The sequence below is a fragment of the Gossypium arboreum genome, chromosome 8 (genome assembly GCF_025698485.1).
Source record: "Gossypium arboreum isolate Shixiya-1 chromosome 8, ASM2569848v2, whole genome shotgun sequence".
Taxonomy (NCBI): domain Eukaryota; kingdom Viridiplantae; phylum Streptophyta; class Magnoliopsida; order Malvales; family Malvaceae; genus Gossypium; species Gossypium arboreum.
Window position 1 is genome coordinate 130,991,992 of NC_069077.1, and position 16,080 is coordinate 131,008,071.

A 16,080-nucleotide genomic window follows, 5' to 3' on the forward strand; every position below is an offset into this window, starting at 1 on the left:
ACATGTTCGTTAATTAAAAATTTGAAAATAACATATTTATTTAAAAAAAAAGCTTGAATCATTCATTAGAAAAAGAAAACAAATAAATATGAGATGGGATTTAAACCTAGAACCAAGGGTAAAATATGTAAGCATTTAACCAAAAGAAAAAAAAAATCTTTTCTAATATACACTTTTCACATATAGCGTTTATCATCCGCTTTTAATCTCTAAAATCAATTTGTTTCTCTAAATAACATAAAAACAATTTAAATTGCTAAATTATTTTGAAAGCGATATTTTCATTACTTTTCAATTAATTAAAGATAGTTGCATAAATTTTAAATTAATGAACAAGAAAAGCAAATATTGACTTAATGCTCACCATACTTAACATAACACCCCATTAACAACCCCACTATTAATATTTCATAGAAAAGAAAACTCAACCATCAAAATCCAACAAATTCTACTATTAGTCTCTATACTATGTGTAAATTATGGTTTTAGTCCTTATACTTTTATTTGATCAAATTTAGTTCATATATTTTTCAAATTAGTCAATTTTAGCTCCTGTACTTTTTTAATTTTAAAATTTTAATCCTAACTAAAATAGTAACAATTAAATTCATTTGTTAAATTCTACTATTAGTATTGTACTATGCTTAAAGTTATTGATTTAGCTTATATTCTCCATTTTGATCATTTTAATCCCTATACTTTTCAAGTTTTAGGATTTCAATCTTGTGAAATTGACATTAGTTAAATCCATTGAATGGATTTTTCGTGAGTAATATGTAAAAATAGCAAATTGACTGTCATTACACATGTAATAATATGTTTGCTATATAAAAATTTGAAAATAGCACAACTTAATAAATTTAACAACTATCATTTGGTCAATACTTGAATTTCAAAATTCAAAAAAGAATAGGAGCTAAATCCACAATTTATACATAGTATAGCAAAATTTGACCAAAAACAAGTCATAAAATTATCATACATATTTTAAATTCATCTTTAAACTTTAAAACACGTAGAATCTAGTACTTATATTTAAGCACTTTACTGAGTGTATGTCACCTTTTAGATTTGTAACACCCCAAACCCGTATTCTTAGCTAGAATAAGGTTACGAGGCATTATCGATCAATCACAACATAATTCATACATATACACATTCATAATCAGAATACATTCATATCAAACACATTGTTCCTTATAAGGCTTTACGAGGCCTTAAAACATGCTTAGAAGTGGTTCGAGACTAAACCGATAACATTTGCAAACTTTAGGAAAGTTAGAAAATTTTCAAACTTTTCAGGGTCACACGCTCGTGTGAACAGGCCATGTGTCTCACATGGCCACCAGACACGCCTGTGTCACAAGCCATGTGAAAACAGGGCATACATACTGACTTGCACCACACTACCGAGGACACACCTATGTGCCAAGCCGTGTGAAATCTAAGGGGGGTTACTGACTTGGGCCACACGGCCGACCACATACCCATGTGTCAGCCCATGTACCACACACGACCAATAGACACACCCGTGTGTCTAGGCCATGTCAAAACTACAGGGTATACTGACTTTAAATTGAAGTGTACCCTAGGGGAGACACGGCAGTGTAACATGACCGTGTGTCGCACACGGTTGAGACACACGCTCGTGTCTCTGCTTGTGTGGAGAAAAATAGGTCATTTGCAAAGCCAATTTGCCACCCTTTTTCCCATGCTCACCTAGCCATTAAAATGGTATCATTTCATCACAAAAATGGACATCCAAAACATGTCAATTCACAACATTTCATATCATTTCATAGTCAATCATTTCACTACTTAAATTCTCAACCAAATTCATAACAAAACAATATACCAAAATCATTAATCTTGCATAACCTCTAAATATATTTCATCATCACCTTATCACATATTTCATGCCAGAAAACTTACCGTTTCAATATCACATAAGCAAGCCACAACATGCCATCATTCCAATCTTACTACAATTTATATCTAACCATAATATCAACCACATACCAAATAAAAACAAGTCAACACATAAGACATTATATACAACTCATGTATCACATATTAAACCTATAACTCAAACCAACTTAAATGGCATTATTTATCAACATTTACAAGCCAAATCTCATGGCTAATATCATAACTTAAAACGTACCAACATGACACTAGTCTATACAAGCCATATACCATATTTTCAAAGCTTCAAAAGTACCAACTAGTTGATAGATAGTGTGATGATGCTACCTGACGATCCCCGAGTCCGAGCTAGCTTCGATAATCTATAAAATATAGAAAGAACACACAAAGTAAGCTTTAAAAGCTTAGTAAGCCATATACAAATAAATCTATTCCATAATCAACATCATTCTCACCAACTAAGCATATTATAACTAAACACATTTAGTTACACAAATCTTTCTCAAAGTACATCTATTCCAATTCACACATAATTTCATCAAATACTTCCTTTTCTCAGTTCTCGTATGAATCTCGTACATACCTAAATCACTTATTCAATCTCATATTCAATCTTGACTTGACTTTGCCTGTTGAACCCTTCAGAATCACTAGGGATACTCGGATATCTCGTAAAGCTCATACAATACCATATCCCAGATATGGTCTTACATGTTTTCATATACCGATGCCAACGTCTCAGACGTGGTCTTACACAAAATCATATAACGATGCTAATGTCCCAGACACGGTCTTACACGTAATCACAATATAATACCAATGTCCCAGACATGGTCTTATATATAATCTCATCTCGATAAACCTAATGTCATGACATTTGCATCCTAAGCATTCCTATGGTTCCTACGGGACTTCCGGATGTCGTAACTCTGTCGTTTCTTGCTCGCAGTTGCTCATTCATACTCATTGAAATTCAATGAAAAATAATGCATATCTAATTCAATTTAAAAGTATGTATTTGCATATGAACTTACCTCGTAGTAGGAATAGACGGACAGAATCGACTATTCGATAACTTTTGTTTTCCCCTGGTCTAAATCCGATTTGTTTTGTTCTTGATTTATATAAATTCAAAATTAAACCTTTTATTCATCAACACATTCAATTTCATCCATAAACACATATTTTGGCATTTTTGCACTTTAGCCCCAAAGTTACACATTTATTCAATTTAGTCCCTATTTCATAAATGCACAAAATTTCACAATTTCTTTCTAATTTCATGCTAGCAAAATTTCATATAGCTTCATATCAACCCATATTTTCATTTATTTCACAAATTTAAACACACATTTTACACTTTTCACAAATTAGTCCTTTTTATGAAATTTCACTAAAAATCACTTTACAAAACATGATAATCTATCAACAAATACTCATTGTCCATCATCAAACATTCAAGAACACATGAATTCATCAATGTCAACTTCCAAAATCATCAACACTTTCAAAAATTGAGGCATGGGCTAGCTAGATTACTAAGCAATGATCACAAAAAAATAAAAATCATCAAAAACCGAACAAATTTCATATCTCAAGCAAGATGAGCAATGGTCGAATGGTTAAAAGCTCAAAACCCTATTTCTTTTGCTGATTTTTGGTTGAATATGGTGATAATGAAGCCAAATTTTAGTTTTCTTTTATTAATAATAACTTTAATAACTAAATTACCAATTTAACCTTAGTTAAAACCAATTTAAAACATCAAATATAAGACCATTTATGTCCATTCCCACTATCAATGGTCTATTTACAACATAAGGACTTCACATTTAATAAGCCATATCAAATAGACACCTTTATAAAATAGAATGAAACTTTTACATTTTATACGATTAAGTCCTTTTCTCAATTTAACCACTTAAACGATAAAATTAAGACACGAAACTTTCACACATATCTAATCTCATGCCGTAAACACTTAAAATAATATTAAAATAATTTTTTGACCTCGAATTTTGTGATCTCGAAACCACTGTTCCGATTTAGCTAAAAACTGGCTTGTTACAAGATTGAACATGTGTACATTAGTATTAAAATACAAGTTCATTATCGCTCCATATTGTGAGTGTGACAAAATCTAGTATATATAAATTTAATTGTAAATATGTATATAGTTCTTGAATGGATAATTTAAATTTGATGTGTTTAAAAAATAGCACTCGTAAATTTTATTGATGCTCTTTATTTTTAACACTTTAAATTTAAATTGTTTATGTGATAAGTACACATGTATTTACAATTTGATTTAAGTACTTTAAAGATGTTTCTTGATTAATGACGGAATGTGGCATTAAATTTTGAAGTGCTTAATAAACAAATTTTAAGTAATAAACAATATTAATATTTTAAGTAAATATTAAAATTATAAACATTAAAATCTGAGGATGTTTGGAGATTATTAACCGTAGCAGTAAAGTTTATTAATAAGGTGGATAATAGAAGGCTTTTGATTAACTTTTCAAGCGTTCTCAATCAAGGCGGCTTCTTTGTTTTAAATATATATCATATTATTATTATTATTATTATTATTATTATTATTATTATTATTAAATGCATTATCTTACCTAACAAATTTATTTAGTTTTCGTTATTTTAAATTCTCATTAACTATAATAATGTTTCTATTTTTATTTTGTTATAATTAAAAGGAAAACTATTAAAAACCATGAGGTTTGATTAAAACAATTCACTTAATTCTCCTATGCTTTGATAAATACTTATTTATCCTTACAAAAATCCACTAACACTAAAGGTTTATTTATTAAATAAATTTTAAATAAAATTACAACTTTATTCTTCATTAGTTAATTATTATTTTATTTAATTTTATCTTCAATAATTTTAATTAAATTGATAAAAATATAATTAGTTATAAAAAAATTAATGATTATCAAATTAAATGGTTAATGTCTATTTTGCCGAACTTGACTACTTGTTCATTGTTGGTAACCAAATTTTTCTACCTCACTGGTATCTAAACTTGGAATTTGTTATGCACTTTGGTACCTTTCTTGCATTGCTAATATAATGTGATAACGTGGTATTGACAACCAATAAACAATGCCAACTGGCAGCCTTAAATTATAACATGTGGCAATCACTAAAGGAAAAATAAAAATTATAAAAATCTTTTAAAATAAATAAAATTATGGGAAAAATTTTAAAAATTATTTTAGGTCTAATGGAACGATATGATTTTAACTAGTGTCGAAAAATGTGATTTGAAGTCAAATACCGTAAATAGAGATAGTAAATTTATGAATACAACATTTACTTATTTAGTATGAAAATATATTATTAGAGAATCAAGTAGTTGAATTGAAAAAGAGCGGTTAATTATAGTATAGAGACTAAATTATAAGAGTTAATTATAGCATTTACTTATTCATTTCTAAGTCTAAATTCACCTTATCAATATGCGTTCTTCTTCGTTTTTGCTTCAATAAATGTGGGATTTATTTGGAAAAATTTTGGTTTCAACATGTTAATGGTTTTTGTTGAAAAAATTTTGGTTTTAATCAACTTGATGGTCAAAGGTGTTCATCGTTCCAGGTGTGGCCTGCGTTCAAGTCGCGCTAGTCGCATTTGTTGTTCGACCTTTGCCTTGTTACTGTCATTCACCAAAAAAAAAAGTATTAAAAAAAGAAGAAGAGAGAGAATTAGTGAGAATTTCTCTCAGTTTTCAATTCCATGACTTGTTTTGAGAGAAATATTTAAAACATCTTTTTAGCTGCTATTGTTATTTTATGGTTTCTAAAATTTTTTTTGAGTTTCCTGAAGTATTCATCTATTAGTAATTGGTCCATTCAATCAAATTTTATATAAAAGAAAAAAGTTTAAAACTTTTTCCAACGTTATATGAAAATTTATATTTTTATAGTTTAATTTTTCATAAATTTATATTTTAAATATCTTTTATTTAATTCTTGTCACGTGTCAGAATTTGAAGATGACACATGACATTTTGTTATGAGTTATCAATGCCACATCATCACATTCTAATGGCATTAGAAGAAAAGTATCAAAATGTGAGGGTTCCCAATTTAGGTACCAATTAAGCCCAAAAAATAGATACCAAATATGTACAAGTGGTCAATACCAAATATGTACAAGTGGTCAAGTGTAGGGGCAAAAATATACATTACCTCTAAATTAAATTATATATTGCATTGTATTATAATATAATGATATGTTAAATATAATATATTTTCAATTAATATATATAAGATTTTTTTTTGGCTTTTTACCTATATAATATAAAATAAAATAAAAATTATTAAAATGGCATGTTTAAAAAATTATGTACCAAAATGGTACATTCAAACTGGTGGAGGGTGGTGCATAGGCAGTACCACCCTAGAATTCCGATAATTCTGACTGCAAATAAAAATAAAAATAAAAAAACTGGTGAAGGCAATATAATAGGTGGCACTTAAAGAAAAGATGGGATAGCACAAGAGGTCATGCCTACTAGAGAGACGGCACCCACTGGTCATGCCTTATGCAAAGGCGGCACTCTCGATCACGCCATCTCCACAGGCAGCACCGGTTGCGGTTGTCAGGCGATGGGACGGGTCATATCTGATGCTTGTGAGTTGTGTGTTTGGGGACCATTATAAGGTCCTCAATGCCCCATTTTTGGCCGGAAGAGTGAAGAAAGTTTTTGAAGAAGAGAATAAGAAGAAGGAGAAGGAGAGGGTGGGAAGGGAAGGGAAGGGAAAAAGAAAGAAAAAAAGAGAAGCAGAATAGAGAGAGGGAAAGAGAAAGACAAGGAAAAAAAATAAATAAAAAAAGGAAAGAAGAGTGAGTTTGTTGTTTAGGGAAGATTAGGTGTTTAAGAAAATGTAATTTCTTTTATTATAAATTAATTTTAATTTGTTTTTGTTGTTATTATTGTTGATTTAATTTGGATTTAATTTTTAATTTTATTTTTGTAAGGTATTATTTGGTTAAAAGAGCTATTAAGGTATGTTTGTATTTATTTTATATTTTCATTCATTCATAATCTTTTTAATGTTTATTGAAGTAAAAAGTCTATTTATGTTATGTACAAAGAATATTTTTTTATGTAATTTATTTGTTATGTGTGTTTTATGTTGATTAAATTTATTTTTATGTAATTTATTTGGCATGTTATTTTGATTATTTTAATATAATTTTTTTTTATGTAGGTAAAAGATGAGACCATTGATATGGAATTTGTGAATGGGACCATTGAGTTGGAATTAATGAGATAACTTAGGAATAATAGTTTATATGTTCTAATTTTTAAGATTTTATAATTGACAATAAGAGTTTATGTTTTTAAAATTTATTTTATGTTTTTTATAAATATTATAAATGAAATTTATTTTGAATCCTTCTATGCAATAAAATTATATTTTTGACAATAATTAAGTTGGCATGTTATTATATATAATATATTTTTAAACCAATACATTTTACTTATTATCATTTTTAAATAATAATAAAAATATTCATATTTATTATGTTGAGATAGTTTATGTTATGTTTTTGTTATATTTTTTATTGGCATGTTATTTTTATTATTTTAATATAAATTTTTGTTTTATATAGGTAAAAGATTAAACCATTGAGATGGAATGGGACCATTGAGTTGGAGTTTGAGTTGAAATTTATAAGATATATTTATTTTGTTAACGTAGTATAGCAAGAAATATGATGTGGACAAAGCTGTTTGATATTTTTTTTTTGTAATTAAAAGCATTAAATAAAATTTAGGTATTTTGATAAATATTTAAAATGCATCAAAGTCTGAAATTAATTGCCGATATTTGTTTTGAAATTGTAGGTATCGCAATGGGTTCATTGATTAAGAACGATGATCACATATCAAACACAATTAATAATATGGTAATATATTATTATTTGTTAATCACGAGTTCCCTTAAAAAAAGTTGTACATCATTTACGGAAATAAATTATGTTATTATAACTATTTTCTGTAATTTAATAGTGTCAGGGCTCGTACCGCGCATTGAGGAGTCAGGTGAATGGTTTAGGATATTCCCCGGATGAACGACTGATGCTATACTTGGAGTTAGCTGGATTCAGGTCAGCAGCATTGATCTGGAAGTTTGATTTGCGGTACAATTTAATATCCACATTGGTCGAGCGTTGGCGCCCAGAGACCCACACTTTTCATTTGCCGTGTGGGGAGTGCACTGTCACTCTAGAGGATGTTGTATTGCAACTTGGGGCTCCCAATCGACAGGATGCCGTAATGGGCGTAAGTATGATAGTTGAGCCAACTGCCCTTTGTTATAGCCTACTAGGAGCCTCATCCAACGATGCTGAGTCCAAATTTACGGGTTTGAAATTTTCATGGCTGAAAGCCAATTTTGAACATTTATCAATTAATGCCACCGAGCAGGAGGTGATGTGCACAGTTTGAGCTTACATTATACATATTATAGGGGGAGTACTAATGTCGGATGCGAACAACAATAGGGTTCATTTGATGTATTTACCTCTGTTAGCTGATTTGCAGGATGTTCGCTCATATAGTTGGGGTTCCGCAGTTCTGGCTATGTTGTATTATGAGCTTTGTCGGACGACAAAGTTTGATGCTGTAGACATAGGCGGATGCCTTATATTGCTGCAGTTATGGACTCTTTATCGGATGTCATTTTTGGCATCGGTTAGGCACCAAGCATACGTATTTCCACTAGTGAACAGGTGATAAAATTTAACTTGTTATTGCGATTAATTGACATTTTTTTTTCTAATGATACTATTTTAACGATACTATTCTAACATGTAATTTGTTTTCATAGATAGAATTTTTATCCGAGTATTGGGAGATCATACACTGCCCCTATATATAGTCTGATGATTGAACAACATGCTAAGGAAGGGGTAAGCTATTCCAATATTCGTGACATGTAATTACTTTGTATATCTTACTCGAACTGTGTTAAATTTTAACCATGTTATTAATCGTGTAGTATTTCTACCCACATTCATTCTCACATGTTTATCAATTTTCATACAGTTGAGTGGTATTACAGGGATCTAGTACTCCGACAGTTTGGTTGCATCCAGTATATCCCCGTTCTACCAATGCAATTGGGGAGGATTCACAGGATTAATAAGAGAGGAAAACATGGAAATAATTGGGGGGTTGTGCACTAGAAATATATTGCAGTGTGGGATAATCGGATGGCGCGGAGACCTCAGATGGATATTTCTTCCAATTTGCAACCATCGTTAAAGTACATACAATGGTACTCTAGTATGGAAAAACCATATTTATTTGATGGACAGTCGACTATAGTCCCCCCCGCACATGCATTAACTTGGGGCATACGAGCCAGTGCCCGATATAGAAGCTAAGCCAGAGCCAAAGCTAGAGCTCGAGCCTGAGCCCGAGCAGTTGCATACACATTTCGCTGATAGTTCTTATCATCCAAAGTTACGGGTCAATGACTATTTCCCGAGCTCGTCAGGACACGGATATCATTCTGGGTTTGATATCTTTAGTCCAGTACCACCTCAGTACAACACTCCTCCCGGCCTGTATCCACCGCATTACTCTACTCCTCTTGGGTTGTATCTACCGTAGTACAGCCTCCCGACTCAAGTTCATCGATGGTGTTAGGGGCATATGATTTTTCTTCTATATTTTGCACACCCCCACCTACAACTGAAGAGGATGTTGATCACCGCGATCACCCACAACGTGAACGTCGACCCCCACAAAAATATGCCCCTAGGACCACACCATCAAACCATCAATTTTAGGGGTTTCTTGCAATTTAAATATTACAAAGTTTGTACTTTTTTATTCTAAAAAAATATAAACACCATTGGCATAAAACATGCCCTAAATGATCACTTCGTAAACATGCCAACTCTTACCACTTTGGCCATAAAACTATGCATCAATTTGATCTTATAAACACCAATCTTTAAACATAAAAAAAAGTACACCAACCATCAAGGCATCAAATATCATAAGTTTCACAAATTCAAAGCAATATTACATGCCGACATCATTAACTAAACATTAGACATAAGTCCACCTATACATGTCATTATAACCACGATATCAATTAGAAGTTTATTTAATAAAATAATATGCATCACAATATTTTTAAGTATTATTAAAAAACATTATATTTATTAAAGAAATAAAAACACTATTTAAATCATATTGAGTATTAGTGGAGAAATAAATCAAATGGAAACTTCTCTTCTTATTAGTTTAAAATGCCTAAGAACCATTTCAAAATTTAGGCTTCTTTTTGTTAGTTACGACATTTAGCATTACTAATCTACTAGATTCTGACTATCTTTTTAACTCTTAATATATTTGATATAGTAAATAGTATTATTTTAAAAATAAATATATTTAGACATTAAGAATATTAAAAATGAGGGTATTAAATGAAATTTTGAAAGGTAAACAACTCAATTATCACTTTATTAAATGAGTGTATTAAATAAAAATAGTTACCATTGGCAGGAGAAGAACCCCTCTGCCCGTTTTCATCAGTCTTTTCAAATCCCATCCTCTCCTTAACTTTCCCATTTCTTCACCATCTCTTTCTCTTCAAATTTTTCCTCTCTCATCCGTTTTCATCTCTTCCTTCTCAATCATTTCTATTTTTTTTTTTTTGTGATATTGAAATCACTTGCTTCATCCATAGATTTTGGGTTTTCAGCTCTATGAAATATTGCTTCGGTTCGTCTTTTCAAATCTATGGATGTCGGTGTGGTTGTTCTTGTTGGATGCTTTGGGAAAGAAAGAAACTCTAGTTCTGCAAGATTTCACCAGCAATGGCCTGTCTTTTGCAGTCAACTACTTTATTATTCATATTCTCTATTACATTGATTCTTATCCCAAATAGACACGCTATTTCCTTCATTGTATTAGACACGCTATTTCCTTCATTGTATTACACGGTAATGTTCTTATCCCAATATCTTTTCTTTTCAATTTTAATGCTCTTATGCACTTTCCCATGGCTTAAATCCATTTTTTAATGCCCTAAAACTTAAGATAGATGGGGATTAGATGCTAGTTCAACCTGATACCCATATTTCTTTTATGGATATAATGTTTAAAGTTCAACTATGACCATATAACTTCATTTCTAGTGAAATTGTTTAAGCAATTGTGCCTTTGTATAAATTGTTAAAATTCTGTTAAATGTACGGGTTAAACAGGATTAGATGCCAGTTTAACCTGTTACCTATATTTCTTTTATGGATATAATTCTTAAAGTTCAACTAGACCACATAACTTCATTTTTAGTGAAATTGTTTAAGCAATTGTGCTTTTGTATAAATTGTTAAAATTCTGTTAAATGTACGGGCTAAACATGGTTCTGCTTATCAGGGAATTCATTTGACAATAGGGTTATGCTGATAACACTTTCTGCAGAATATTGTGACTAGTCTAGCAGCCTGTGGAATCAACCAAACTGAATAAAGTAAATTAAAAACAATCATCATGTGTTTCTTCACTTTTCATTTTTCTTGAAGTATCCGTGTTCAACACATTCCCGGACGTGGATATAGCATATGACCCTCCAAATACATGAAAAGGCTGTATTACTCGGACTTGGGTGTAAGTGTTGACATAGGCATCTGACTTGAGTATTTTCAGCTTTTTCTAGGATTGCATGTATTTGGAGGACTCTTGGAGGACCATATCTCGATGCCCATGTCCGAGCACATGTTGGAGATGAATTCAGACACAGTAGTTATTTAGGAAAAAATGAAGTGTTGGGTTAATATAGTGAAAAACTTACCAAAAAAAAAGTCAAACATACCCATATAAGATGGGTGCCTCTACTCACACCCACTTGAGTCCAAGTAACATGTACTGAGTGTTGGTGCACTCATATGGTCCTCTGATTGTTTTTTTTCTCTCCAAACTATCAAACTGGATGAATTCTAATGTTTGTTAGTCAGTTGTTTCAACTTAGTTTTGCCCTTTGATTTTTATTTGATCAATAGGGTCTATGCCTAACAAGAAATCTGGAGGAACCTTCACATATTGTATCCATGTTTGGCTACTTATGGTCTTAAACTATTGCTATAATATTGTGGCTATTGCATGTCTTAGCAACAAAGTTTGTCTACAAAAAAATCCACTCTGCTATTGGGATACAAAAGGTTTGATCTATTAGCTACATAAACTTGTTATTGAAAAATTTTCTTCCAGCTTCAGAGTGAACTCTATTATGAGCTAATAAAACCTGCATGAATTGTCTATGTTTCGCCGACTCTTTCATTTTTCTTTTCTTGAAGTACTTGGGTCTGACACTTTTGTTTGACATATCACTGGACATTGTTTGGGGATATTAGCTGAGCCTTCAAATATATAGAAAAGCATATGCAAAATTAAACATATCAGCGTTGCTTACATACCCTTATTTGACATTCACACCCGTGTCATATAATGTAGTGTATTGCAATTGAAAAAAAGAAACGTTACAAAGGAGAAAAAGAAGAGGAAATCATATTATTATTTTTCCTTTTATGTGCAAAGATCCTTGTAGGTATGTTCCTTTTATTTTTCTTTGTTCAGCATTTCTAGTATTTCTGTTCTGGGTTTTATTGATTATTTTCTATCATCTTCTAGACTGCCAAAAACAGAGTGGAAGTTTGCCAACGCATATTGAAAAGTTTTATGAGGTTAGATGCTAATATGTTTTTAGTTTTCAAATGAAAAGGGTACTAGTCAACTTATCTCTTATTTTATGATGGCTCGTACATGTAGGCAATTGGTCTGAAGTGCAGAATGGATATGGTTTAATAGAAACATCACCTTGCATTGCTGGTCGACAACCTTATTATAATGTAAGACAGTTGTAGGTATTTCTATTATAATATTCAACTGAAACTATTCTCTTTCTTCCATGCTACCCTTGATAGAACATGTGATTTCTCCTAAGCAATGTGAATAATTCTTAAAAAGAGAACTAATAGTTATATATCGGTAATCTCTGTTGCTCCTGCTCTTTTTTTTTCTTGTAGTACACGCGTCTGACGCTTAGACAAACTTGGATACAGGGATATGTCCCTACAAAAATATTCCAAATGCATGGAAAAGCTTTAAAAAATTGAACACGCATAAATTGGATACATATCTGTATATAGGGCTTGCACTTGACTCCAAGTAACTAGCTAGAAATCTACTTTTTTAAATACAGGATATTGGGGAAAAATATGTTTGAGATCATTTGAAAAATAAACATGTTATGCTGGTACTATCTTTTCTTGCTAAGTTCCTTAATAGGATCAAAGGAAAGGATATATGTATGTGCCTTGGTATTAAAGTGAGTTTAAGAGAATGGGGTTTTCGGTTTTCAGGTTTACAACTCACTGTTTCGCTCTGTGTTTGAAATCTATCGATATGGGTCTGTCTGTTTCTTTTTGGTTGCTTTTTCGGAGACTGATTTCAGGTATGAATCTTTACTTGGGTTTGCGTTTTCATTTCTTTGCCTTTGTCTTTATTTTTGTCTTTTGGCTTTTCATTTCTATTTTATGGTTTTTGGTTTTCATGTTTAGACATCACTGTTTCGTTCCGTGTTTCAAATCTATTGATCTCGTTCTGTTTGTTCTTTTTGTTCGTTTCCTGTGTACTTTCGCGAGATAGAAATCCTAAGTTTTTTCCTCCGTATCTGTTTTTTATGATTTATGCAATCCCCCTAAATTTTTTTAATGGGCACATCTCTGTTTTTTAGTTTTTGATACATGCTTTTCACTTGAATTTATTTGAGTTTTTTTCTCTTTGCCAAATCTTTGTAAGGTTATCAAGCTTGAGTTGAACTTGACAATGACTGGATTGATTTGAGTTTTACTTGTAGCTGAATCCAAGTGACTTATGGGCACATGTATCTAGTTTTTACCCCTAGTATTGATGTTCATTTTTTAGATACGAGAGTTACACATTTTAATTTCAGATAAATTCTAAATGGTTGAGCCATGCATGATTAGTTGATTAAAGACTTTACTTACTCTGATGAATAAAAATAACTTTCTTTTCTGATAAGTGTTCTCTCTCATTCTATATGTTGGATTGATCTTCATGTTTAAATTATCCAGATTAAATGCTAATTATACTGCTATGACAGATCTCTAGTTAAACTTATTGTGAAGGGCATATGATTGCATTTTGGTAATCAGTATCGAAACTTTAATAGTCGGCATGTCTTTCACCATTGGCATGATACATGTACAGATAGTTTTGGAATAAATTTTTTAATGATCTTCTGTCATATGTGTTGATGTGTATGTGTGAGGCCTAACAAATTTTCATATCTCCCACATTTGCGAATTTTGAATAAATGCAGCTCGTACTCGCCAATTATAACCTTCTGTCGACTTCCAACACTTCTTAATATATAATGTCGGTTTAGACACTGCGACTTTGTAGTCCACTAATATATTCATGCTGTACCGCTTAATAGCAAATACACACTCTTCCTTACTTTTGAATCTCTGGCCTACGAACAATTTCTCAAGATTTAAATCTATGGCCAATCGCTGAGTAGGTAGTATTTTAGGGTACTCCAAGAACTTGGCTACGTGCGCCACGTAGCAGCATATGTGTCCCAGGATTATTGTGTATCACAATACGTTGAATCTGGTTTCAAACTGAAGACGCGTTAATGTTTCCATCGTTATTCACGTCTTCATCATCAATATCATCGGGGATCTCGTCCACATCAGGATCACTATCACTATCGACCTCTTGATCATAGGGATCACTACTATCGTATCCATCATCACTAACCATATCAATATTGGTGCAACATTAAGATCAATATCAATCCCGCGTATAGTCGATTCACTATCAATGTACGATATTGGAGCCACCATACACAGTTCTTAAGCTCCATGTTCTTCACCAGATGCAGTGAGATCTTCAGTTGGCTCTACACCAGCTAATTCAACAAATAATTGAATCAGTGCATTTTAGTCACTCTAATTCCCACAATAAAGAGTGATCATTGTCTCCACGTCTTCATTGTCTACAAATTTCATTTCAGTGAATTTGATAGGATCTGTCGAAACTGGAAACTTGTAGAAAAGTTTCAAGATCCTTCTTCCATAACGTCTAACAATTTTTGCACTAATCTTTTTCTTCATATCATCGAATTAGACATTTCTATTAAATCTCATTGTTATTTGTTGCCGACATTCAAATATCCATCCAATGGTTGTTAAGATGATTCTATCGAAATAAACGCATATGAAAAATTGATTGTCCATCTTCAATACTCAATCTGTTAAAAATAAACAAAATTCTCAAAACAATTTCAAACAAAGATAAAAATACTTACATAAAAAATTAATGAATAAAAGAGATTATTTCTAACAATATCAAATTTATTGACATTTTAACAATATCTATGATGAAATATTTTCAGTATTTATTTATTTTTTTTCGTTGTTGTCACTAACTAACAATTACTTTATAATAGTTACTAAAATAAAAACTTTCAAATATATTAAAAATTAAAACATAATATTCACAATAAATGCATAATTAATCTAAACACAAAACTTACTAACAAATCACAATAAACAAAATAACTTTAAAACAACACATAAAAATAACACTAAATAAACTATATATTACTAACAAAATAATTTTTCTTATCATATTAATCTATTCTATTTGAAAATAACAATAAAAATAATAATACCTTTTCTTTCTTCTCTTCTCTTTTCTTTCTTTCTTCTCTTCTCCCTCTCTTGTTTTACTTTTTTTTTTTTAACTGATACTTTAAAATTGAGCCGGATGGGGGAGCCGGAGGGACCCTTGGACAAAAGTGGTACCACCTATGCACCACTCTCCACCAATTTGAATGTATCATTTTAGTACATAATTTTTAAACAATAAATTTTTTATTTTATATTATATAGGTAAAAATCCGGTTTTTTAGATTATAAGTACAGTCACAATTACAATTACAAATGATACATCCAAATAATTATAATCAAATTAATCATTATAAATTTTAATCGAAATGATAACCGAATATATCTATACCTAAACCATAATAAATTTATACAAGATCTACATGGGGCATAAATTAGAATAAATAT

The 16,080-nt window shown here is 31.0% G+C and overlaps 2 protein-coding genes across 4 annotated transcripts; both read left to right on the forward strand.

Moving 5' to 3' along the window:
- The first annotated feature begins 6,452 nt into the window (after nt 1-6,452).
- Nucleotides 6,453-9,101, forward strand: LOC108468641 (protein MAINTENANCE OF MERISTEMS-like). Its single transcript, XM_017769516.1, has 5 exons — nt 6,453-6,579; nt 7,802-7,863; nt 7,967-8,386; nt 8,501-8,650; nt 9,021-9,101. Exons 1-5 carry the CDS (start codon nt 6,453-6,455, stop codon nt 9,099-9,101), a joined length of 840 nt encoding a protein of 279 aa, XP_017625005.1.
- Nucleotides 9,102-10,424: 1,323 nt separating this feature from the next.
- On the forward strand, nt 10,425-14,017 carry LOC108467640 (uncharacterized). 3 transcript variants are annotated; one of them, XR_008287190.1, is made up of 5 exons: nt 10,425-10,917; nt 12,428-12,521; nt 12,605-12,657; nt 12,743-12,822; nt 13,775-14,017. XR_008287190.1 is itself a non-coding variant. In XM_017768350.2 (4 exons), the coding sequence occupies exons 1-4, from the start codon at nt 10,792-10,794 to the stop codon at nt 12,776-12,778; spliced, it is 309 nt and encodes a 102-aa protein (XP_017623839.1). In that variant the 5' UTR covers nt 10,431-10,791; the 3' UTR covers nt 12,779-14,017. The 3 variants fall into 3 exon arrangements, 2 of the variants coding, with proteins under 2 accessions (XP_017623839.1, XP_052887888.1); XM_017768350.2 differs by having other exon boundaries at nt 10,431-10,917; nt 12,743-14,017; XM_053031928.1 differs by lacking the exon at nt 13,775-14,017 and having other exon boundaries at nt 10,431-10,917; nt 12,428-12,517; nt 12,743-12,965.
- Nucleotides 14,018-16,080: the final 2,063 nt, after the last annotated feature.